This window comes from Notechis scutatus, chromosome 11, assembly GCF_049901735.1.
Source record: "Notechis scutatus isolate UNSWTSFEM ecotype Mainland chromosome 11, rNotScu1.2, whole genome shotgun sequence".
Taxonomy (NCBI): domain Eukaryota; kingdom Metazoa; phylum Chordata; class Lepidosauria; order Squamata; family Elapidae; genus Notechis; species Notechis scutatus.
The window spans coordinates 8,191,494-8,217,952 of record NC_142019.1 but is presented as its reverse complement, the minus strand read 5'-3'; the positions used below and the strand labels follow the sequence as shown (position 1 = coordinate 8,217,952).

The 26,459-nt window shown below is 44.8% G+C and overlaps 1 protein-coding gene across 2 annotated transcripts; it reads right to left on the bottom strand.

Moving 5' to 3' along the window:
- Positions 1-220: 220 nt before the first annotated feature.
- PKM (pyruvate kinase M1/2) lies at positions 221-26,459 on the bottom strand. 2 transcript variants are annotated; one of them, XM_026684099.2, is made up of 11 exons: positions 26,416-26,459; positions 20,593-20,750; positions 19,682-19,773; positions 17,114-17,245; positions 14,526-14,712; positions 12,809-13,079; positions 11,259-11,409; positions 9,637-9,789; positions 6,486-6,652; positions 2,776-2,957; positions 221-1,388 (listed from the first exon to the last, which is right to left on the bottom strand). In XM_026684099.2, the coding sequence occupies exons 2-11, from the start codon at positions 20,729-20,731 to the stop codon at positions 1,282-1,284; spliced, it is 1,581 nt and encodes a 526-aa protein (XP_026539884.1). In that variant the 5' UTR covers positions 20,732-20,750; positions 26,416-26,459; the 3' UTR covers positions 221-1,281. The 2 variants fall into 2 exon arrangements, with proteins under 2 accessions (XP_026539884.1, XP_026539883.1); XM_026684098.2 differs by lacking the exon at positions 6,486-6,652 and adding an exon at positions 5,338-5,504.

The following is a 26,459-nucleotide window of genomic DNA, read 5'->3' as shown; positions in this document are numbered from 1 at the left end:
GTAACTGCTGCTATTTGAGGCGTGGAAGGGAAGACATTGGCCTCAATTTCCATCATTATTGCAGAAGGGAAAGTGATATTTTAATAACTGTATTTTGAACCAAAGGACATTTCAGGAGGATGGTGCCAGCCCTTCCCAGCCCCTCTACCCAATTCACTTTTATTTCTCATGCGGCACAGCAACCCAGCTGTGGGTTGGTAAACTTCGAAACAGGAAAGGATGGGTTGAACTCTGCTTTATTGATGTATTAAGTAGCATCTGACAATCCGATGCATCTCTTTTTAACAGCAGGTAATGTATAGAGAGAGTTACAGAGTGCACTGTCAGGAGGCATGACTCAAAACTGGAACACAAGACAGCTCAACAACAGCGGCAAAAGCAACCCTGGGTAGCTTTGGTTGGGTGGAGTGCAGTGATGGGAACAATTCCGGTGGCCTGGCTTGCTTGCATTCAGTTTCCTGAGCAGATTGGTTTCCCCCCCCCAAAAATCTTCCTAGGCTGTCAAAAACAGCACAATCTACTCCTGAACCAACCCACTGTGAAATATATATATATATCTACATCTATATATATAATCTGATATTCTTCGGGTCTACTGGCAAGGAGGAACAGGAGACTGAAAAAGATTTGCTTTCTAAAACTTCCCAGGGGCAGGAGAGGGGGCTTGTGTCAACCCCCTACTGGAGTGTGTGTCGATCTGATCAAGTGAGGTGCATCGTGGCTTACAAGGGAACAAGCATTTGTTGCGTGTTTCGCAGCGAGGACAAAGACGGGCCCTGCAAGATCAAGCCAACTATGGTGTAGCAGAGCCCGTGAGGAGTGTTTTGGCAGAGTGCTGACAACACAGACTTACAGAAAGGAGGAGAGGCTGGGAAAGGTGGGATTTAGGACAAGTATGACACCAAGCCTCGCCTACAATGCCGTACTAAATAAGCCAGCCAAGATTCCTGGTTTCCCTGCAGAGGAGATTGGCTCCAGAAGAGAAACTGGGCGATCCCCGGCTGCTGGATCATACTGGCTCCTAACAAATAAGGCCGGATAGCCCAGGGCAAGGGAGAAAAGGGGGAGGAGGTTCCACTTATCAAACTATTTCAAGTATTTCTAAATTGAAAGTCTCTTTCTTTTCCGCCTCCCCGGTTACTGCACTCGATGGCTTTAGGGCAGTCACTATCCGCTCTACAGACAAAGAACAATATTGCAAGCAGTTGCTGGTCTAATGCGAGAGGGACAGGAAGGGGGGGGTGAGGCGGGAGGAGGGGGCGATTGTGGCCAGGGTCCGTTTTACGGGACAGGCACTACACGCATGGTGTTGGTGTAACCGGATCCAGGGCGCCAGCCAGTAAGCACGATGACCAGATCCCCTGACTTGAAGAATCCACGAGCTTTGCCTGGGAAAGGATCAAAACAGGACACGTGAAAAAGCAGGACCGGTTAATGCGGAATCCAGAGGGAGCTCTTTGACTTGTGACTGGTTGCTCAATAAGAGTCTTTAATAGCAATAGCACTTAAGACTTATAAACTGCTTCACTCTCTGATTTACAGCCCGCTCTAAGCGGTTTAGAGTCAGCCTATTGCCCCCCAACAATCTGGGTCCTCATTTTATCTACCTCGGAAGGATGGAAGGCTGAGTCCACCTTGAGCCTGGGGAGATTTGAACTACCAAATTGCAGTCAGCAGAAGTAGCCTGCAGTACTGCACTCTAACCACTGGGCCACCATGTGCCTTGAAACCTAAACCTGGATTCCCAATCCCAATGCAACACTTTAACCCCCATGCTACACCGTCTCCGACACTTCATGACCAACAATGCTTCCTAATTATTAAATTAACCCTTAATCCGGTTTGTGTGAGGCATTAAACCCAACAGACTAAATTCACACAAGATGCAAAACGAGAATAGCTATAGCACTTAAGACTTATATACCGCTTTATAGTGCTTCGCAGCCCTCTCTAAGCGGTTTGCAGAGTCAGCCTATGGCCCCCAACCATCTGGGGCCTCACTTTACCCACCTGGGAAGGATGGAAGGCTAAGTCCACCTTGAGCCTGGTGAGATTCGAACTGCTAATTGCAGTCAGCCGAAGTAGCCTGGAGTACTGCACTCTCACCACTGCGCCACAATGAAATTACTCCAACCCTCTTCCGCAGAGCTACTTACAGCCCACTTTCGGAGTCATTATGGCCATGGTCCCTCCGCGCTGTGATCTCAATTTGGGTGCTTGGCAACCTTCACGGCTATTTGTGGCGCAGTGATGTGACCACCATTTTCAAACTGTTTTTGCCAGCTTCCATTATTATTCTCTTAAACCAGACCTGTGGACTTCAACACCCAGAATTCCCCAGTGAGCATTGACTGGCTGTGGAATTCTGGGCGTTGAAGTCCACAAGTCTTAAAAGTTGCCATGTTTGGAGACTCCTGCCTTAGAAGATAGGAACAGCTGAATTTTTTAAACCCCAATGCTGGGAACATTAACTTTTAATATTGGAGTGTGTGCCCTTGGTGGCGTACAACAGGTCTTTAAACTTGGCAGCCTTAAGACTTGTGGACTTCAACTCCCAGAATTCCCTAGTCAGTATGACTGGCTGAGGGATTCTGGGAGTTGAAGTTCACAAGTCTTTAAAAGGTTGCCAAGTTTGGAGATTCCTGCTGTACCACCCCCGAAATGTTACCAGCTTCTGGAAAGTGCAGAAGGTAGCTGCTCCCTTCGGCTTCCAGGCTCATCTTACAGGAAGGAAACCTAAGACACACACCCCCCCCCCCCTAAATGACTTCTTACCAACATTCATGCCCAGGTTCACACGGAGATCGACGTCTTCGGCCCAAGCATCCAGGGCTGCCTCCTTGCACATCACTGGGAAAATGCCACGGTAGAGGTGGGCCTGGCGGGCGGTCTGAGCATTACGGGTCACAGCAATGATGGGGGCCCGTGGTCGGTATCTGGACACCAGGTGAGCAGATCTGGAAAAAGATTTGGGAAGTTTAATCACCTTCACCACCGCCAGCCGACTGGAACGTACACAATTCTGCAAGTGCCGTTTTGCTTTAAAATGGGGAGCACACAGGGTGGGGGTAAAAAAGAGACACTGAGATTAATACATACATATCATGGTTTCAACTGGTTCCAGTATTATTTTAAAAATATCGGCTCCCAGTCTACAGAATTAGTATATTCAATAAAATATCTGCCCTAAATGGAACCTTCAAGAAGTGAGGGGAGCTGAATGTCAACTAAAAAGATATTCCTTTGGTCTTTTTAGCTGCCAGCAGAAATGGAGTGGGGGGAAACAGTGTGTTCCTCAAGTGCCTAGATAATCACCCTGGCAGCCCAAAGTTGTCAGAGTGCAAGAATATTACTGGAGAGCATGATTGATGACTCTTGGCTATGGATGAGTCCAATTGGAGAATACACATTCTCCAATAGGACACATTCCTGGGGGAAAGCCCAGGATCAAGGGGGAAATGAATGATATATTTTAGTATCGGCTGCATCGCCAACATGGCCACTTCTAATAAATCAATTCTCTTTTCTCAGAGAGATGTGGCTAGAGACTTATGATTTGAATGGGGGTGGATTTGTTGGGCGTCCTGACAGGAACATTGTTGGTTTCTCTTTCCAATTTCCCTCAACATCAAGCATCATAAATATTTGCAAATGAGGCAATTTTGTATCGATTTCTATTAAGAAATCGAAAGCGTTACAGAAATATGATTAGGGGGATACAATCCAGAACTAAATTATATTTGCAAAATGCAGTATTTCAGAAGCAAACAGTAGGTAGGAACCCTTTATGAGAAAACAGTAAGAAAGGTTTAGCAGGAAGTTATGTTCTTTATTTCATAGGGTGTGCCAATATAATGGATTGCTCATTTCAGTTGCTTCTTTTTTCCTGAGTGTTATTTCCTCCAAATCTGCATAAATATTTTTCCCCCAGATAATCCTTGTTTTGGAGAATCAGTACTCTGCATCAATTCTAGCTGCAAACAATACTGCAGACATGGCTTGGTCTGATCTGCAGAAAAATAAATTCGCTCTGCAGTTTCAACAGAGATATAAACGAACTGCAGACTTGCAGCCTGTTGACTGGCATGCTAAGCCTGGCCACCAAGCCACTGCTCTGTTCTTGAAACACACTTATGTTCAGATAAACATTAGGGTTTAGTATGGTGGTCTGGGTCCCATTATACACTGAATCACAAGGAAGCTCACCCCCTTTAATGTGCAAAACTCTGTGCTGATAAAAATGAGATCAAAGTTTCAGTGACACTCTCTTTGGCATGTATTACACAGCTGTTGAGCTGTGGACATTGCCCACTCAACAGCAATAGCACTTAGACTTATATACTTTATAGTGCTTTATAGCCCTCTCAAGGTGGTTTACAGAGTCAGCCTCTTGCCCCCAACAATCTGGGTCCTCATTTTACCCACCTCGGAAGGACGGAAGGCTGAGTCAACCTTCAGCCGGTCAGGATTGAACTGCTGGCAGGAAAATAGCAGTCGCTCTTACTTATATACTGTTTTATAGTGCTTTCCAGCCCTCTCTAAGCGGTTTACAGAGTCAGCCTCTTGCCCCCAACAATTTGGGTCCTCATTTTACCCACCTTGGAAGGCTGAGTCAACTTTGAGCCTGGTGGGATTTGAACTGCCAAATTGTAGGCAGCTGGCTGCAGAAGTAGCTTGCAGTACTGCACTCTTAACCACTGTGCCAAAGAGGGCTCCTTATGACTTATATAACAATAACTTACCCCTCCCCTGCAACTTTTCCAATAAAAGAGGCAGCCTAAAACTTTCTGGAGGCTTATGCCCTGGGGAGTGACCTCTTTTTTTAAAAGACTTGCCCAGACAAATTATGAGCCCATGAAAATTACCACTAGGTTTTGTGAAACGAGCAAGCTGCTGTTTCATTGTTATTGTCTGAGATGGTGTTTCTCAACGTTGACAACTTTTAAGATGTGTGGACTTCAAACTCGGCAGAAATTCCTCAGCCAGCATGAATTCTGGGAGTTGAATTCCACACATCTGGAAAGTTGGAAAAAACTGGGCAAACACTTATCACAAACAAAGTTTGTGATCCACAAACTCAATTTTAAAAAGGGCCTTTATTATCCTGTCCAACCCTATGGCACTGTGAAGCTGGAGGACCGCTGGCTAAGCAAGCAGCTCCCGGCCTGGGAAGAGCTAGCCCAAGGCTACGTTGGCAGCGCTTCCATCCAGAGACCGAAAACCTGTGCTTGAGAAGAAGAAAAGAGACAGTTGCTCAGCAGCAGGGCGCGTTTCGTTATCTGGCCATCCGAGCCAAGTCAGTCCTCGCGACTTCGGCCAGCGCCTTCCGCCTCCTACCTTCCAGACTTGGTGAGGACAATAATGGCCCCGCTGCAGCACTTGAAGGAGGCTTCTACGGCACCCACAGCGGCGGCTTCGGTAGGGTCTCGGTTCAGGGGGGCCAGCCGGCGGAGCTCTTCGAACAATTGCCTGTGAAAGATGGCTGCCTCGGCTTCGCGAGCAATCTACAAGAGCAACAGGGCGTTCGGGTGACGGCGGTCACGTCAGGCATCGCCGCAAGAGGGACGGCGAGAGAACCAGCGTGGAAGCAGCCAAGGTGGGTGAGCCTTGAGCATCTTGCTGGGGATGGGGGAGATAGAGGTGGTCATCCACCCACAAGAGCAGGTGAGTCTCGGCTCCCTTGGTCTGCATCCACCGCTTGGCCTGTCACCCCGTGGCATGGACTCCTTTGTGCGCGACTGCGAACCTCCCTGAGTCTGCTTCGGCCTGCCTCAAATCTTGCTTGGTTAAGACAGAGGGAGACGGGCTGACGTTTTAGTTTTTTAAGTTTTTTAAAGACTGCTGTGGGAGAACCCTACTGGCATCATAGAGCAGCACCTGGAATTTTTTTTTTTTCCAAAGCACCTTAAAACTATCCGTAACAAATCCTCTAGAGCAGTGGTCCCCAATCTTTTTTATGCCGCGGCCCGGTACCGGCATCAGCTGAGCCGCCATCTTGTTTTGATGAAAAAGTGCTTCCGGTGAGCTCACCGGAAGCACTTTTCATCAAAACAAGATGGCGGCGCCTAGCACTCTCGTGAGCTTTTCCGGGTAGAAATGGCTTTCTACCCGAAAGCTCACCAGAGCGCTAGGCGCCGCCATCTTGTTTTGATGAAAAGTGCTTCCGGTGAGCTTTCTACCCGGAAAAGCTCACCGGAAGCACTTTTTCATCAAAACAAGATGGCGGCGCCAGCAAACCAGCGCCCGGTAGGATTTGTTCCACGGACCAGTACCGGTCCGTGGACCGGTGGTTGGGGACCCCTTTAGAGCAGGGTCTCCCACTGGCAACTTTCAGACTTGTGGACTTCAACTCCCAGAGTTCCTCAGCCAGCAAAGCTGGCTGAGGAACTCTGGGAGTTGAAGTCCACAAGTCTGAAAGTTGCCACGGTGGAGACCCCTACTCTAGACAAACTTACTTGGTTACTCTGGCTAACTCTGAGCCCTACCTGCCAGTGTCTGTCAAAACTATCAGAGCAGAAGCTAAGCACTTAAAAGAGGCCTGCACTGCGCCGACAGCCATGGCTTCCGAAGGGTTCCGGCTGCCAGAAGTGTGACGGTAAAGTTCTTCAAACAGCTGACGGTGAAAGATTGCGGCCTCGGCCTCCCGAGCTATCTGTAAGGCCAAGAGCGAGAGGGAGGGGAGGGAAGGGAAGGGGAGGAGCGTCACAGAAAAGAAGGAAAGAGATACATCGAGTGATATGATCACGTTAATAAGGCAAGAGAGATTTAATGGCTTATTCGACATGCGTGACAGACAGTGAGGGGTGAGGCAGCCACCAGCTTCCCAAACCTGAACGGCCCACCGAAGTCACAAATCAGCATTTGAGAGCAAGGATTATCATTCAGGCCAAGTGGAAAGAGAGGTGAGTTGCTCAAATCCCCCGAAGAAATTAAAACCCGAAGGATTCGGGGCGTTGGTGATAAGCTCTGATTGCAGAACCAACATTAATGTGTCATGGAACAATTGTTTTTTGTTTTGTCTTTTGGAAAAATATCCTGAGGTTTGGGGACTCTGTTGCTGCTCCATCCCAATTTTTTTTAGCAGGAAACCAAGTCACTCATTTGGCTGTAGAAATTCCACTTAAAAGAGAATCTGCCAGCTGCTTTGTTAAGAATTTGCCCCAAACTCAAGATTTTCTCCCTTAAGTTACCCAGTGCAAGGATTCAAGTAATCACTTTCCCCTGAGCTCAAGTGCCATGTAAAATCCCATGCTTACATGCTCAGGAGCTTCCTTGAAAATAACAGTCAATCCCAACTTCAAGGAAGATGGATCGAAACTTGTTTGTCCTGCTTCTGGAATTAGCTTTTGTGTGTTTTTTCCCAGCCAAAAGTTGAGACTTGGGTAGCATTTTTTATAGCATGCAAAGCTCTACATATTCCAGATTATTATAACTAGGCAGTTAAGGTAAGATTCGATAAGAATGATTTGCAACATGATACACATTAGGGAAAGCAACATAAACCAATTTTGAAAATTACAGTTTCGACTGTACCTTAGCCCCCAAGGATTCAAGATTAATGTGAATTTTACAAAGATCGGTAGACGGAGAAGGTGATACAAAGCCAGAAACCCATTATATGATACAGATGGTTAGTCTCATCAGAAGACAGTGATGAAGAGGTGAGTCTTAGAAGCTGTATCTAAATGCAACCTGAAATACCCTTCTGGGAATGTTACAGCAGCAGATCTGTTCTCAAAGATGAGGTTGTGTGAATTCGTGTCTGGCTCCAGACTACAGGCGGAGGCTAATAGGAGGGAAGGACCCCCCATCCATAAAGACAAAATTCCTCTTTATTTTGTCATCCTAGGAAAAGCAGGTTCTGATTATAATTCAAAAATGCTTTTTAACGACTCCTGGAAGCCTTAAAGTTTTTGATATCCTTCAAGTCACCAAATCAGATTGTTCTTCCCTTCCCTTAGTTCAAAATATTATAATCTGAATGTTTACATATTGAAAACGAAGGCTTCTCCTGAGATTCTTATGGCAAATAGGACACTGTTTTTAAATCTTTCAATAGTCACTTACATTTAACACAACCCAGCAAATGTTGAGGGCTCTTAAGATCTTTGTGTGTAATTCTCTAATGAAAACAGAGATGAACAGGAAGGTTGAATTTTAACTTTTATCTCTGAATGCTATTAGAAAGCAGGTCAACTCTTTTTTTATTTGTGCACTTTTCTGGGTGGTGCCAGAAATTTCTTGTTCGAGCCATTGCAGAGGTCTGAATCAATTCCTCCTGGGTTCCAATATTTTGGAAGAACTGCCCTTTGGCACTAGTTAGGTGGGCACGGACTAATACTCCCTAAATTTCATCCAGCCTTTTGCCCTTAAATCAGCGGTCCCCAACCTCTGGGCCCCAACCTGAGGGGTTTCCAGTTGGGCCATGGAAACGGCCAGCAGGTGAGTGCATGTATGCATGCTCCATCTGCTGTGAGAGGCAGGCGTGAATGCGCATTGCTTGCGCAAGCTAACCCTAAAACCCCGGTCCACAAAGCCGGAAACATTGGGGCATTCTGTCCTAAATGATCTGAAGGTAGATGGGAACATAGAGGCTGTAGAAAGCTGTTGGGGTGCCTGCTCATTTCAACAAAAAAACGGTTTTAGAGGATTAGTAGGAGCAAGACAATCATGCTTATTCGCCTTGGGAATCATTTTCTTTGGTGCAACGAGGGACCATGACGTTATCAGGAATTCAGCCCAAGCCAAGAGGTAGCGTTAGTAACCTTCTCGTAACAGGAGGGGAGAATTCTTTTTTGAGGAAGCTAACTGACCTGACACTGCAGCTGACGGGTAGTAGGTTATAAGGCTGTTGTAATCCACAGCAAACAGCCAACACAATCAGTGTTTTTAATTCTGGTATATTTGGTGCTTAAGTTGGTCAAAGGGGGAAAAAACTACAAAATTCCAAAGCAGATCAGAGAAGTTCTCGGGCAATTTACGAGGTCAGTCATGCACTTTGTAAATTAGGTACTCTCCATGGGCGTAATAGTTCAGCAGAACTAAAATCGAAGGGACCACCCAGTCCCACCCCCTGGCCTGGTCCAGAATTTGAGTGTGGGATTCAGACCCGCGTATTTCCACGTTGTGGATTTCCTTCCCCCCGCCCCCCCCCCAGGCGACATAAAGAAGCCAAGTTACTTTTAAATCCCAGATAATTAAACAATGGGAATTAACATGCAAGGGAGACCAAGGCAATTCTCTTCTCATTTCAACGGAAGGATCCAATGAAAGATCTTTTAAAACTGAACATGGGGGATCTGGACAGCTTGGCCAACCCGAGACGCAGATGACAGGGGTCCCAGCCTTTGCAAATCTACTAGATCCCCCAGTCCAGATGTTAAACCAGCATGCTCACAAGAAAGCCTTTGTCTTCTCCAAACAGGGCTTGTCTTCTCCAGATATGCAATACTTTTTAATTTTCACATATCTGGAGGACACCAAGCTGGGTGGACAGATCAGGGGGAAGATCAACCACTGCTGGATATAAATGCGAGTTACTAGCCTGGGAAAGGATTTGTTGGGGTGGGCAACTGGGGTGTGGGTGGGGGGGAGCCCAGTGCTTCTAAGGCATCCAGGGTTGAAGGGCCAACTTACCAGGTGCTGCATCTGGACAGCCTCCAGGGGATAATCTCCTTTGGCAGTTTCTCCAGATAGCATGATACAGTCGGCTCCGTCCAGGACAGCATTGGCTACGTCGCTTCCTTCAGCACGTGTCGGGCGGGGTTTCTTGATCATGCTCTCCAACATCTGGCAGGAAAAATGGAAAGTTGACTTGCCCCAAAGTCGCCTCTTATTTTTAAACGATCTCGCAGAGCAAAGAATTCAGTGAATTCAGGTGAACTCAGCTTCGAACTCTCTCTAAACTTCCCCTATGTCCACGTTTACAGTCCATCTTAAAGAGTCCTTAGCTAAAACTCTAATTCAAACTACCTGGTTTCGCATATGGCCTCCATCCCACAGATGGGGCTTCACTTGTTTGCATGGCCTGGTTTTTGGCATGCCATGGCCCGGTGCTGGTTCACAGACCAAGGGTTGGGGACCAGAGGTGGTTTTCAGCCGGTTCTGACCAGTTCTGGAGAACTGGTAGAGGAAATTTTGAGTAGTTCAGAGAACCAGCAAATGCCACTTCTGACTGGCCCCGCCCCCATGTATTCTCCGCCTCTTGAGTCCCAGCTGATTGGCTGGGTCTTCTTTGGTTGCCCTGCACAGGAGAATGGAGCTGGAAAGCGGGTTAGTGGGGTGGGGAGGGAATGGGATTTTGCAGTATCCTTCCCCTGCCATGCCCACCAAGCCATGCTCACAGAATTGGTAATAATTTTTTTTTTAATCCCATCACTGAGATCACCTTATTGTTGAGAGGGCTTGTTCCAATTGTTTCATAGGGTTAAACCTTTTCGCGTATATGCTTCAGTCGCGATCACTAGTTTATTTTTGCCAGTCTGAAAGCAGAGTTACAGTTGCTGGATTATGGGACAAGTTATACCTTGGGACAAGTTTAGGGGGTGTCTGTGTCTGTGTTTGAACTCTTGAATCACCCTCTGGCTTTGGGGTGTCCTGACCACGTGCCTCAACAGCAATATTTCCCCACCAGTCCAATGAAGCACAATAGGAATTGTTTTCTCCAACTTTCTTCAAGAAGTTGCTGTAACTTCTTAGCAGTCTTTCCCCGCTGAAACTATTAAAACTAACTGCTGTAAAGGACAGTGTAAAAAACTAAGGATGTTCTGCTAGGTATCAACAACAATCCCAGTTGTTAGCCAAATGGATGGAAACTGAACAAGGAGAGATTTATCTTGGAAATAAGGAAAACTTCCTGACAGTGAAAGCAATCAACCCATGGAACAGAAGTTGCCTGCGGAAGTTGTGGGAGCTTCAGCACTGGAGGCTTTCAAGAAGAGATTGGACGTTCATCTGTCAGATACGGTGTAGGGTCTCCCGCTTGGGCGGGGAGTTGGACTAGATGACCTACAAGGTCCCTTCCAACTCTGGTTATCTGTTAAATCCTTAATTATAGGCTAACCTTTAAGATCCTCTAAGAACGGTTCCAGACAAGCTTTCATGGTAATTTTTTCTTTTTACTATTTCAGGCACCCCATTCAACTCTGCCCCCTTTTATTTCCCTTGGCCATATGGGCACAAGATGTCCTATTAAGAATTTGGAGAACTCTCACATGCTACAGAGCCCTTCAATGGCTTTGCTCAGAGCCTTCAAATACCTGAGTAGCACAGATAATAGGCTTGCCGGCACGGTTGCATCGGCCAATCATCATTTTCTGGGCTAGGAAGACTTTTTCAGCTGGAATCTCAATACCCAGATCGCCCCGGGCTACCATGATGCCATCGCTAGCTTCCATGATTTCATCAAATCTGAAAAGGAAAGAGGGAAGGGTTATTAAGAGCTGCGGTGGCACAGAAAGTAGTAGTTGGAAGGCAGTCTACTGCACGCTACATCTGCTGACTGCCGGCTGACTGCAATTTGGCAGTTCGAATCTCACCAGGCTTAAAGTTGACTCAGCCTTCCATCCTTCCGAGGTGGGTAAAATGAGGACCCAGATTGTTGGGGGAAATACGCTGACTCTGTAAACCGCTTAGAGAGAGCTGTAAAAGCACTGTGAAGCAGTATAGGAGTCTAGGTGCTATTGCTATGTTATGAGAAAGGAAGGCCGTGATGCTGGGCGAGAAGCCAAGGACACCCATGGGGGGAGGGGGAGGAAGCAGACTTCAGAGTCCTGTTAATTACAGGTAGTTCTTGACTTACAACAGTTCATCTGTTTATTGCACCCTATGACTATCATTAAGTGTTGTACCTGATGATTCTTGACTCCTGATGAATGTATCTTTTCTTTTATGTACCCTGAGAGCATCTGCACCAAGACAAATTCCTTGTGTGGCCAATCACACTTGGCCAATAAAGAACTTTACTCTACTCTATTCTATCTAGTGACGGTTCAAGGTTACAACGGCAGTGAAAGAAGCGACTTATGACCTTTCTTTACAATTATGACCGTTGCAGCACTCTTCACAGTCACGGGATCAAAACTCAGGATGCTTGGCAACCGGTTCCTATTGATGATGGTTGCTGTGTCCCGGGGGCATAGGATCCCCTTTTGGGATCTTCTGACAGGCAGCCAGTAAGGAAGCCAGCGTCAGCCATATTTTACTTAGAAGCTTCGAGGCTGCCTGGGAAGTTGTGTGGGGGGGGGGGGGGATTTCATGGAGAGGTGGAAGACTAGACTCAACATTCTTTCTCAGAGAGTCAAGGACATGTTGCCCTGCACCTGGAGAGGGGTGTCTGGAGGAAGGTCTCCAGTTGGGATGATGGTTCTGTCAGCGTTCTAGAAAACCTCCACTCCAAACAAATAACTCTGAGGCAGACATCCTATCCAAAGTTCCTTTTATTAGAGTAGCAAACTGCCACATCTGGGGAATCTCGAATCTGAAAGTTTCAGATTTTCTTGCAATAAGTACAAAATACAAATCTACCCCCTGCACCCCTCATTGCATCACATGCCCCAATTACCATCCATCCCAGCTTAAGACGTCCTCTCACCCAGGTGCAGAAATAACATGACCGTGACTGAGAAAAAGAATGCTATTATGTCTAACCACATACACTCCAAGAAATTCCCCCCTCCCATTTTTCCAGGCTCAAGAAAGTGGCAGTGTGGAAGCCTCTGGTGCTAATATAGTTTCCAAAATCTGATAGGTTGATTGGGCCATGTCATGGACAGGTGGAGTACAGGGTGTCTTGAAACCAGCCACTCACCTGCGCACTCCCTCGTGGTTCTCGATTTTGCTGATGATCTTGATGTTCTTCCCCTTTTCCCCCAGCACCTTCCTGACGGCGTGGACGTCAGCCGCTTTGCGGATAAAGGAAGCGAAGACCATGTCCACGTCCTGCTCGACGCCAAACTTGAGGTCCTGGATGTCCTTCTCAGAAACGGCAGGGAGGTCGACGGCAGCCCCAGGTAAGTTGACACCTTTTTTGCTACCCAACGTCCCACCGTTCTCCACTTCGGTCAGGATGAAGTCAGCGCCTGCAAAAGGATTTGAAACACCAACAGGGTCACAAAATGTCTGTGGAGATTCTCAATCGTCCAGGTCATGGTTGTCCTAAAGATGGTTCACACCCACCCACCCCAAAAAAGGACTTTCTTGGTTGTTGTTTTTTCCTTGAAAACGTTTTGCTTCTCATCCAAGAAGCTTCTTCAGAACTGAAGGAGGAAGCCCGGTTGACTTTTTGGAAAAATACCTTTGGGATCCACAGGGTCACTTTTTATTCTTGTAAGCTCTTTGCAAACGAGCGTTAGTCAAATTGGCTATTATGCTGATTATGGTGTAGATGATTTTTCAATAAGTAAGCAGGGTGGCCGAGAGGTGAAGAAGATCGCCTCACACTCAGGAGGTTGAGAGTTTGATGCTAGGCAATGACTGATGGTCCTCTATCACAGCGGTTGCCAACCGGCGGCCCACTGAGAAAATTTTGGTGGACCGCAGAGAAATCTCACCCCCAGAGCACCTCTCCAAAGCAATTAATCCAGGCTGTGCAGAAATACAAGGCTGTGCAGCCCACATGGCCCGGGGAACCCTCCCCGCCCACTTACTCCTTTACCCTGCTAAATTGCTACTTTTCCTTTTTCCGACCATCAGCTGTTCTGCTGTGCCGGGAGATTTAGATTAGCTAGGAAGCAGGAAATGGTTGGATTTCTTGCTTTTCTAGCTAGTCTTTAGATCTTCGGCTCTGCTTTTAAGCACAGCGGAACCTCCCTTAGGACTGAAGGTTCTATTATTCAATGCAGATTCACGGCAAGCAAATTTGAGAGACTGAGCTAGCCGATGGCAGATAAATAGATCACTGAATGAATCTGTGAGCAACTCAAGCTGCCTGCCTGCTTTGCCTGATTTTGGGTAAAAGTTGCTTTTTTAAAAATAAAAATAAAATCAAATATTGATATAAATATTTATAATATTTACATACAAGCCATGCCCAGCCAGTTACATGACCACCAAGCCACACCCACAGAACCAGTTAGTGGTTCCTGGGATTTAAAATTACAAGTTTGGTGGTCCCTGAGGTCCAAAAGGTTGGCAACCCCTGCTCTATTGGAGCCCAAAGAGAAAATATCTGCTGTGAACTCTGCCTAAGTGTCAGGAAGGGTGTCCAGCCAGTAAATGCTCAGTTCCACTCAGTCGCCCCAACAAAAGGAATTACAGGGTCATAAAAATAATTTTTTTTCAATAAGCCTTAGTTGAGAGCATCATCAAGCCAGGTTGCCTCATTGCAAGTGACTTAAGTGGCGATGCTGTGATTTTGTAACGTTTCTTGGGACCCCACAGGACAGGCTGAGCTTTCTAAAAGGTGGGTCCAATGATATGCTTCTATTTAAGATGTTATTTAGCATTTGTTTAGTTATTAAATTCATTTGTCGCCCATCTCGTTGCAAAAAAAAAAAAAAACTGGGCGGGATGCCTTTGGGACTTACCTTTCTCTTTAACTTTAAGGGAAATAAGGCCATCATCCACATAGATTTTGCTGCCGATTTCCACAACCTTGATGATATTTTTGTAGTCCACCCACAATACATGCTCATCACACTTCTCCATGAAAGCGTTGTCGAGAGTCAGTTTCAGAGTTGCGCCTTTCTTGAGCTCCACTTCTGCTGTACCACTCTGCAAGCATACATTAAAAAAATCAAGTTTAATACCCAAAAGAGACTCTGTTGCTCCACATTCAAAGACCACCCAAAAGCAACATCTACGGAAGGGGCAGAAAGCCATCGCTGACACTTTCCCCATTGCTGTAGGACTTCCTGTTTTAGATTAATCTGGAAATTCTCACCAGAGAGAAAGTCAGAATAGGCCCGTGATGGCGACCTTATGGCACGCAGAGCCACCTCTGTGGGCACACACAATGTTGCCAGCTGTTCTTCTGGTTTCTGGTGCACACATGCGCGCTGGCCACCTGGTCTTCACAGGTACCAGGAAACAGCCCAAAAAAACAGAGAGTTTTTCAGGCCACTTTCTTCTTTTTTTTTCAATTTTTTTTTATTTCAATCTACATATAACAACAATACATTGACGGCGTTGCATCAATATATCATACATCTCTCATTGCATATATTCATATTAATTCATACTTCTTCAATATTTATTTTCAACCTTTACTCTCTCCAAATGCCTACTACCATATCAATTAAACTAGTAATTCCGTTATTCAATTTTCTCCGTTTTCATTTTATTCTTTTTTTCAATAAAAAATTCTCATTTGGCAAGTGCAGTGTGGTTACAGGTTTCACATCTCCATACAAACATGACCATAGTTACCTATTCATTTTGTTTGTTTAATTTCATATTGCGTCATCCTTGTCATTATTAAACATTAAGCTTATCTTATCCAATCCCAATTCATGTTCTCATATCTTATTTTACAACATTATCTAAAATTCTTATCTCAATTCTACTTTGGAGCTGGGCCAGCTGGTCTTTGCGGGCGCCAGAAAATGGCCCAAAGAACAGCCTGAAAATGGCCTGAATGAAGGCACCATATAATAAATATAATAATATAATATAATATAATATAATATAATATAATATAATATAATAATATAATATAATATAATATAATATAATATAATATAATATAATATAATATAATATAATATAATATAATATAATATAATATAATATAATATAATATAATATAATATAATATAATATAATATAATATAATATAATAATATAATATAATATATATATGTGTGTGTGTGTGTTTTTTAAGTTTTCAGGTACTTACATGATGGTGGTATTCAGCTTTGTTTGGGTATTTTCCCACGTCATTGTAGTTATGCTTTTAAAGTTGTAGAAGCCTGATGATGGCAGATGAGATTCTGCCGAAACGTTGCTACAACTTTAAAAGCACAACTACAATGACGTGGGAAAATACCCGAACAAAGCTGAATACCATATATATATATATGTATGTATGTATGTAGGTAGGTAGGTATATATCATATATCATATAATAGGCACCCATGCAACGGCCAGCTGGTCTTTGGGTTTCTGGCACTGTCAGCCTCCAAAAATCCTTTCTTTTGCTTATCTTTCCAGCTGCCATAGAAACGGGGAGGGAAGAATAATTGGACTTTGTGGGGGGGAAGAGTGCTGGAGGTTTGAATGGATGAAATGTACAACCTGGGATCTTTCTTGACTACGCTCATTTGCTTACTGCACAGATGTAGCCCCTTATCTGCCTAAGCCAAGGTCAACTGTCTTTAGCATACCAGATGTCTGAAACACCACCTGAAGATGCCCCCACGTTGCCATTATACACATTTCAGATTGGACGGCCAGTTTGAACTATTGGGGGCGGGAACATTGGCATAACTTTCTATATGTGATTTTCGCGCCTATTGCCTCAGATCTTGTGTTTCTTCTGATGCTCCCACTTCAATTTTCAGTAAAAGTCCATTTCTCTAAAACAATGGAGTCTAAGGTTTTCTTTCTTGGATTTTGAATGGAGCCTCACCTGACGGGCACTCCGGCCCACGTGTGTGTGTCAGCGTTCCAAAGATTATCCATTCCAGCTAGTAATTCCAAGACAACCATAATCTCGAAGTACTTTTATTAGAATAGAAACTTGGCACCTCTGTGGAATTCCAAAACTATCCCAACCTACAAACCATCCCCCCCTTTTTTTATCATCACATCACATGAACCAATCCACAAAGTAAATTCCATTTCTTTCTACGCCACATGCTTTAACCTTGAACTATCACGATCCCATAGCTGACAACCTGTGCATTCCGATTTGGGCACTCAGTGCCGAAAAGGTTCACCATCACTGGTATAGGGCAGTCTCTCAACTTACAACCACAATTGAGCCCAATATTGCTGTTGCTAAGTGAGTTTTCCCCATTTTACGACCTTTCTTGCTACAGGTGAATCGCTGTGTTCAGTTAGTAACTTGTGAAGTCTGGTTTCCCCATTGACTTTGCTTGTCAGATGGTTGCAAGGTAGAATAAACAGTCGTCCTGCAATAACCGCATCATCGCAAAGACAGAAATCCACCTACCCCCTTGATGAGCCCAGTTCGAATCTCAGGCCCCTTCGTATCCAGGGCAACGGCGACGGGTCTGTAGGAAATTGGATCAGAAGCAAAGCTTTCGGTAGCTTCTCTTACATTCTTGATTGTTCCTGCATGATACTAAAAAGAGAGGAACATGTAAGCATAAAGTGATAAGAGTAACTGTCTGGTTAGTTTAATCTCACTGCTTAATTTGCTAAACAACATTTATTAAATCCATATCTAGGGGGTTTTTTTCAGGTTTTTTTCCTGAATGCCATCACTCTGCTAAATAATTCCCTCAACACTGTCCAACTATTTGCAAAGTCTGCACTACTACTATTAATCTTCTCATCACTCCTTATCACCCATCCCCTTCCACTTGTGACTGTACGAATGCAACTTGTATCCTTAAATTTTTATTGACTGTTTCTTAGTATGATTTGATCACTTACTGTACCCTGTGATTAAGTGTTGTACCTGATGATTCTTGACTCTTGGCAAATGTATCTTTTCTTTTATGTACATTGAGAGCATATGCGCCAAGACAAATTCCTTGTGTGTCCAATCACACTTGGCCAAGAAAGAATTCAGTTCAGTTCAGATGGGACAATTGGTTTATGCATATCTCTGAACTTACTGACAAACCCTTGGGTATAACTCAGGGTTAAAAATCAAGCCAAGATCCCATCTTAACAAGCCAGAGAACTGTTTCACTTCACTATTGGAACACCAACACTCTGCTAAAGTCAGTTAAGGAAGATTTTGAAGAAGGGAATTAATTAATCAGTAATTATTTTAATTTGGTAACTATTGTATATACTTATAGTTGAAGAGAAGCCCATTCCGTGGGTAAGCTGACTGTTCAACCAAAATATCATGAAAAATATACCAAACTGCAGTTAAGAGTCGGCTTGAACAGACATGTTTTATTATGTTTTTACAATTGCCTAATGGTATTCTAATTAAAAATTCAGGGGTCAGCATATACCAATAGGCTTTTCTGCAAGTATATATGAGGACTTTTATTACCATATATGTGTGTGGATAAGTTCATCCGTGGTTACGTTGAAACCAATTTTTGAGGGGTATTGTGGCACCTAAAATTCTCAGCTCGTCTGCAAGTACATACAATGCTTAAAAATCTATTAGACAGACAGATAGACAGATGGTAAAATTCTTTATTGGCCAAGTGAGATTGGACACACAAGGAATTTGTCTTGCTGCAAATGCTCTCAGTGTACATAAAAGAAAAGATGCATTCGTCAAGAATAAGGTACAACACTTAATGATAGTCATAGGGTGCAATAAGCAATCAAATCATACTAGGAAACAAGTCCATATAAATCCTAAGGATACAAGCGACAAAATTACAGTCATACAGTCACAAGTGGGAGGGGATGGGTGATAAATATTAATTTAAGATCAAGCTTTAAGAAGGGGGGGGGGGAGTTCTTTTTTGTTTTTAAAAAAGGTAGATGCATAGCATTTTGTGCGCTAAACTGAAACTCTTGCTAGTAAGATGGTTCAGTCTGTAGTTTGACCTTTTGGAAGCGAACAGCAGCCTGCTGGCCTTTAAGGAAAGATGTAGATGGGGGAAGTGTCTTCTAACCATGCTGACAAGGCTGCTCTATTTATAGAAATGGGATTGTCCTCTTCTCCTGCGAAGTAGCACAATTCTTGTAACCTTAATGTGCAGAGCTGACCTCTAAGGCAGGTCTGATTTATTCTGGAAACAGATGCGCTACCTTATCAGATTGGAAACCTTCCATTCCAGGAATTACTTGGATCCTTTAACATGTTACACCACCTTGTCCCCGGCACAGTTAACATACTCAGCAAAATCTCCTTTAGCTTTCAAACACCAGGCGGAAGGGAAGATTTGTTTCAACCACCTTCGATCTGGAGGGGCAACTAAATCAAGTAGTTGCAAGATCTTGTCGAAGGCATACAGCAGGATCTAGTAACGGGGCGGAGTAATAGCTGAACTTTCTTTCAGCATTAAAGGAAGATGGAGGGTTTGGGTTTTTTGACCTTCTGATATGTTCTAGGTGTACAGAAGTTGCACCTTGCCGGCGAGTGCTCTCTATTTTAAGATGGCCAGGGGTTTGTTACACGATATTTCTTCAGGCCCTGCCCATTTCACATTTCGTAATTCTGTTTTGTTTAACCCAGGCATTTGAGCTCCGCTGCCATTTGAAACTAGGAAGTAATCCAATCCCCACTGACCTCTAGAGGGAAGACCATTTAAGTCAACTAAGTAGAAGGCAGCCAGGGACCTTAACCTTAAGGAATAATCCAAACTCAGTTTACCAGAAAAGGGACAGCCATGCATCTGTGGCAAAGAACTTCACCATCTCCATTTGTTTAAGAATTATTTTATGAAGTTGGCTGTTGCTTCATCAAGCAGGACACCTGAAATTACAGCCCTAAATCTGGAGGCCAAGATTAATCTGGGTTACTGGATTCGGGGTTACTGAATAAGAATCCTCTATTTATTACTGCCGTTTTCACTAGTATGTCAGAAAGCGGCTCTTTCCATTCCCATCAATTTCTCCCGTTTTTTCCCCCTTGTACCTCGTGAGTTCCGTGAGAGAAGTTGAGACGGGCAACGTTCATTCCAGATTTAATCATTTCTTTCAGCATTTCTACTGACCGAGAAGCCGGACCTAAAATAACAAGAGGCAAAACTTTTTGTGAACCAGAGATCCAGTTTTAAAATCCTCACATCCTCAGCTCCTTATCAAGCTAAGATCATACACTTCCTCTACAAGTTTCTAACTCAACTTTCTTTACTTTACTCTGGTTTCCTTATTTTAAATAAATTACATGAAATTACATTGTCCGAAATGGTCAGAGGGCCTCATGAATGAAAGTGAGGTCTTCTTTTGTTGCCCTGCACAGGAGAACGGAACTGGAAAGCAGGTTAGTGGGGTGGGGAGGGAAGGGGAATTTTCCAATAACCTTCCCCTGCCACGTCCACCAAGCCACGCCCACAGAACTGGTAGTAAAAATTTTTGAATCCCACCACTGAAGGATAGTGCAAAATCCCCCCCACTAGCCTGCTTTCCAGCTCTGTTCTCCTGTGCAGGGCAACCAAAGGAGACCCAGCCAATCAGCTGGGACTCGGGAGGCAGAGAAGAGATGGGGGTGAGGCCAGTCAGAGGTGGCATTTGCTCAACTACTCAAAATTTCCGCTACCGGTTCTCCAGAACTGGTCAGAACCTGCTGAATACCCCTTTGTGCAGGGGGTTGGACCAGAAGATCTCCAAGCCCCCTTCCAACTCTGTTATTCTATTAAATGGTAACATTCAGCGTGTCAATCTTCCTGAAGAGGCCTGTCAATTGGATTAATGTGAAGATAATTCTAGAGATGAGATTTGAATAAGAAGTCTCTTAGCTAGATGGACTTTCGACATATGAACCAAGCTAACACACAAGGGGGTGTCCCAAGACAACCCCAATTTGGGGGCTCACCCCTAACCTACCGATAGTGCAGATAATGCCAGTGTTTCTTGCGGTGATTGGCGGGGAATCAATGTCCAGTCGGCACATGTGTTCCAAGAAAGTGTCTGCCATGGCAGCATAGAGCTGTTGGGTCTGGATGAAAGCGTCACTGGTAGACATGGTGGCTGAGAGTTGATATCTAAAGCAAGAACACAAAAGTTACAGTACTGAATTCAACATCCAAGAGCCGGCGCCACCAAATGTTCGATTTCTAAATATTCCATGCACAAAAATTCTCAGAAATACTCCACTTGGAGGGTGTGAGAGAGGGCCGTTTCATTTAGAAGGAGTTTTCAACCTGAAACAAGAGTGGTCTGAGCACTGAATGTCTTTTTTGGATCCTGGGGGTTCCATTTTGTCCTCGCAACAGCAATTCCAAGGATAAAACATTTTAATACTTTTTAACATGGTGGTTATTTTAATAAGGGCTAGGAAAAAGAAGCAGGCAGTAGAAATTGGGAAAATAATATCATGTATATTGAAATGTAATAGAACATGTTATGATTACTAGGTATACACAAATGTTAGAAGTTGAAAAAGTATGATTATGTATATTTAATCGGTAATATCACTATCAGAATTGTATGCAAAACATATTGACCCAGATAATATACTGTTCACTAAGCACTTATAGATGTTAAAGGAAAAAATATATATAAAAAGGATAAAACATTTTATGAAATCTAAAGAAGTAACAGATGCCTCCCCAATTCATCATACACTTGTTTCCTATTATTTATCTTCTTCCGTTCTTGCTCAGAAGAACGGAACAAATTTAGCATAACCCAACTGAGGGGGGGAAACCATAAATGAAGTTATTCCTCCGAACTGTAATTCCACATAACAGCCCAGGCACCATGCTGCACCAATCCAGATCCAAGCCCAGACAGGACTAGGGGATGATGGAGAGCACCTGGGTGTAGCCTCAGACCCAGGGCAAAAATTATGCTGAATGCAGGGCAAAAATTCAAACTGAATCACTTCCAAGGCAGCATTGCAGCACCTAAGTGTATTTTCAAAGGACAATGCAAATATTATGCCGAGAACTCTTGAAATTCCCATTGGCATGGCCATCAGTAGCTACAAATTCTTGCAAACAAAAGGTTGGAGAACTCAAAGGACACATTGCTAAATTCTGGGAGAATTTTATGCTAGGAAAGATCATAAGGGCCAGACTATATATTTAACCTCAAATAAGGGCCATATCAAATTGTACAAAATAAAGGCAGGCTATAAATCTAATAATTAATGTGTAATGTCCATGAATAAAAGCTATTTTAAGTTTAGTTTAAGCCTAACTCTATACACCTCACAGGCCAAACATGCTCAAGCATAAAAGGGCATTTTGGTTCACAGTCAAGATATCACAATTCAGCCTTGCCATTCGAAGACCAAAATGAGAAAAATAAAAGACACGTTTTAAGAATTAAGCCAGCCAATTTCACTTTGGGGAGAGCTTAAGCACCTAAAAGAACAGCCATCCCTTAATAACGATTTCAGAGTTTTACAGAGGGTTCCTCCACAAGCTGCCATGAAAAGCTGCCCTTGCTTCTGAACCCAACCTTCTGACTGCTCTGTTATTCCAGGGCTTTAGACTGACTCGGATTTCAGCTCCGGAGCCCATAACATGCTCCGCCCTATGCTACGTGCAACTTTCCCCGTGCGCATGGCTTTCAAGTAAGAGGCCCTGTCTCCCCAGAGGCCTTAGTCAAAGCTAGCTCTTTAATGTCATGGAAGATGCTGCTTGCTTTCAGTTAAGTACCACAATGGAGAATCTTTTTTAATTCAGCAGAGAAGCACGTGAGGCCCTTCCTGGTACAGTACATGCAGCTGGATTCCTAAGGAGGCAGCAATTCTGCCGCAGCATAAAATATTTTCTGCTTGTTCCAACTATTTGCAAAGTCACAGGTGTTAGCTGTTCATAACTGATATGCCTCTGAGCTCAATCAATTCCACCTTTGGGGGATGAGAAAGACATATGCTGGAGATTACAGGTGAAGCTTTGTAGTCAAGACAGTTTTTAAGGGTGGTTTTACTTATGCTCTCTGATATAATCTGAGAAGGAAGATTTACACAAATACCCTGAAGCTTTAGTAGGAAAGATACAGGTCAATTTTTGTTGCAATTGAGGCGTTTGGATGCTTGCAATTCTTAAAATTGTTAATGACTGTCAGTTTTGCACAAATTTGAGGAGTGAGCAGCAAACAGATTTAATTTATTTTCTTTCCCTGCAATCTGTAATGTAAGTGTACTTTTAACATGGTCCAATCAATTTTGGAAGTAGGAGTATGTAAGAAATATCCACAGTTGCTACTACAAGTTGACAAATGTTACAGGTGGTGATTCAAGCATCTGCACCCTGCTTTTTAATGGGGGAGGGGCAGAGAGAATACCCCTTTGCAGAAAGCCGATTTAATCTTGTGAGGCCACAATGCAAGCCTTAACCCGAGAGGCCAAAATATGTGAACTGTTAAAGCAGGAATTGTGTGACAATCTTCAAAATCATACTTTATGAGTTATTACTGAAATCTAAATTAGATAAGGAACACTAAATGCTGCAATGCTATAAAACATGTTTGTTAACATTCCAATCCCGTATGATCTTCTGCACAAAGGAATTGGGTGGCTCCAAATTTGAAAATGCATGAGTTTTCTCAAGTATCATGCCTGTAGGCCCTAAGATTTGAAGTGATCAATTTTTAGCTGTCTGTACCATTTTACTTTTTCTTTAAAAATAAATAAATAAAACCATTACCTCTGAAAGCCAAATGGAACAGAGGATACCAAGCAGAACAGAACAAGCTCTGGCTAAATTTAGGAAGCCTGAATGTTGGCTGCATCATGTGTCTGAGAGCTTTACTGCGCCCAACAGCTAAACCGGCAGGCAGCCAGTTGCTATTACATCTTATTTCCATCCTATGCACCAGTTTTCACACCAATCTGCTTTAAGCCAGGAGCACCAACAAAAACTCAGGTTTTGAACACATCTGAGGCAGGCAACTGTGCTTTTCTTGTTTTTATATTTATTACTGATTGATTCAGCAAGGCACTGACCCCAGCGTTCCATTAAAAAGCTACAGCATGCAGCATTGGCCTTCATCTGAATTTATGTTGCTTAAATTGGCACTCCCAGAACCTTTGATCAATAACAATGGACTATTACTATGAAAATCTTTTTATTGTCTCCCCAAATTCACTTAGCGTGAGGGTAGGGTACAAGCCTGGGAAAGAGGGGTGGGCGGGGTTAAAGCATGCTTGCCAGAAGTTGGCAGAGGAAGCTTTCCTCAGATGTGGCTGTTCTCACATTTGCCAAATATATATATATACCCCATATTAATGCAGCCGAAGATGAGTCTAGAAAGCTTATATAGCACTTTAATTGGCAGCAATTCCCATGCTATTTTATGGTAACTGGTAGTATCAACATAAAGATGCAACAGGAAAGATTTACTTGTAAAAACTGTTCTACTCAACCATTCTGCACAGTCATTTCCTCCTTCTGAGTAAGGAGCATTGCATCACATTTCTACCATCTGCCTGCATTAGTGCTCACATTGGGAGGACTTGAGAAATGGGGGGGGGGAGAATCTGATCTCTGGTGAAAATTTGGAAAGCTGTGGCTTCTGAACAGCACACCAAGTACTTTGCAGGGGCAGGAAGATCCATCTGGTGTGATGAAGCATCTTCCTATCACCCCAGGTTCTCTGCCTAGATTCTTAGCATGTGGCCGTTAAAAAGGATGAATGCTATTTAACTGAGATATAATCGGGCTGGGTACCTTTAAATTAGCTGAGGTTTTGCACATGGAAGAAGCCTCTGTGCTTAAGTTTTGTGCCTTTTGCCCTGGGAGGTGAGGGCGGGAAAGCACAACAGGCAAATTGTTGTGAAGACCCACTTGTGCAGCATCAGGAAAGATTCTGGAATGTAGCTGGCAGAATAAACAATAGCAAAATGAACCTGGAGAATCCAACTTTACTTCTGACAAAGGAAGGTAGCAATTTCCTATTTTATTAGGATAGATGTATATCCCTAGGGCAGTTTTTGTGCACTACCTACCTTAAGCTGGTACCCTGGATGACATTAGACTACAATTTCACTAATCCTCAACTGCCATGGCCTGCATTCGAAGGGAGCCTTGAAGGCACCATACTAAAGAAACCTGCTTTGCTGCTACTAAGTAATTGTAAGCTAATATGTGGTTACACTTTGACCTGGTCTTTCGTTCCTTTGAAAAATATTGCCCTGAGGTTGCAGCATCCAACCCCCCCACCCCAATATATAAGGGGAATTGACTTCCAGCTCAGAAATTACAGGCTGACAATTTAAATATTTTACAACAGAAAGGAAAGATGCAAATATTAGTGAAAGTGGTTCCATTCTTTCATTACACTCTTTTTGTCCTGCAACTGGCAGTATGAGACAGGAAGGAAGGTCCATGCCAGGAAATGCCACATCATGTTCAAATGGCGTTGTCTGAAGGAGAGTCCGCTCACCTTCACAAAGGTATGAAGGAAATTGGGGGGGGGCCTAAATAATTTGCAAAAGGGGGGCCTTGAACACAGAACGAGGTTGTGAAATCTATGCCTGCTTTATGGCCTTTCGCAAGACTTGCAGTAGATGAAAAACAGGGCAGGGAGAGATATATATAAAGACCCCGTCGGCCTTGATTTATGACCGGGTACTGCCTCTCCAGATCCTTTCAGGGGGGAGGAAAGGCAGGTCAGAGGAGGCAACGTGCAACCCGATCTCCCCTGCCCCATCTCCCCTCCTCGTGGCAGAGACCCAGGAGCTCCTGGAAATGGCAGCCAGGCCAATCCGAGGCTTCTCGGTGCAGCCAGATTTCTGGCCTTGGGCACCGCTTTTGGGAAACGGGGGGAAAGGCGTTCCCACAACCTCCTCCCCACTTGCCTTTGAGGGAAACACAGCTAATGGAGAGCCTGGGACGAGATGGAGGGAGGAGGAAAAGGAAGGGGACCAGGAGAGCATCCCATCGGTCCCTTCCCCCCCCCTCCCTGTATCCGCGCCGGCCTTCTCCAGCCTGCGGGGTGGGACCCGGCTACTCTCCAGCATCCTGGGGGCCGGGAGTTGCAATCCCGCCGGGCGAGAATCCGCCAGGCTCCAATCGGGACCTTCTTTTTGGGCTTCCAGGCAAGGCCAGGCCGAGCACGCGCTGGGCCGGCACCGCGCGCTTCCCAAGCGGCGCAGGCGCGCTGGGACCGTCCTCGTTTCCGGGGCTGGGGAGGCGGTTGCCCGGGACAAAGGGCCGCGTGCCAAGCCGCTCCTTCCCCGCCAGCGCTCGGGCGGGCCCACGCCCGGGACACGCAGCTCCCTCGGGGAACAGAAAAGAGGCCAGCCGCTTCCCGCTCTCCCGGTTTTTAAGAGGCGGTGCTGTATTGCTACCTATCTATTCGGGTTGCTGAATTCCAGCCTTTCTTGCACGGGCAAAAAAAAAAGGGGGGGGGAACCCAACCGCACGTGCTGCGGCCGAAAAATGGGCGGAGGGGCCCCTGGGATCCCCTGATGGAAAAGATCGGATGCAATTGAGATGGATAATTGGCAGCATCTCACTTGCTCCCCCACCCCCGGCACCTCGCGCCTTTCTTCCTTTGCTCCCCCCAACACGCGCAGTTGCAATTCCTCCTGCGCAGTTGCAAAGCCGCGCTCCCGGCAGGGGATGATAGGGGCGGTAGTCGGACGGAGCCGGCGCTCGGGGGATGCGAGAGGCTGCAGCAGCAACGGCGGCAGCAAAGCGCCCGGCTGATCCGTGACCGGTCCTTGCCCGCCCTGCCCCCCCCCTCACCTACCCGGCTTCCAAAGGTCAATTCCCGCGGAGAGTCTCCACCTCTCT

Excerpts from the sequence above, each read along its gene's own strand:
- PKM (XM_026684099.2), bottom strand. The coding sequence starts at position 20,731 with ATGTCTACCAGTGACGCTTTCATCCAGACCCAACAGCTCTATGCTGCC. Across the intron at positions 17,246-19,681 it reads TCTCTCACGGAACTCACGAG|TATCATGCAGGAACAATCAA; the intron begins GTACAAGGGGGA and ends CTCTCTTTTTAG. Across the intron at positions 9,790-11,258 it reads CTATTATCTGTGCTACTCAG|ATGTTGGAGAGCATGATCAA; the intron begins GTATTTGAAGGC and ends TTTTCCTGCCAG.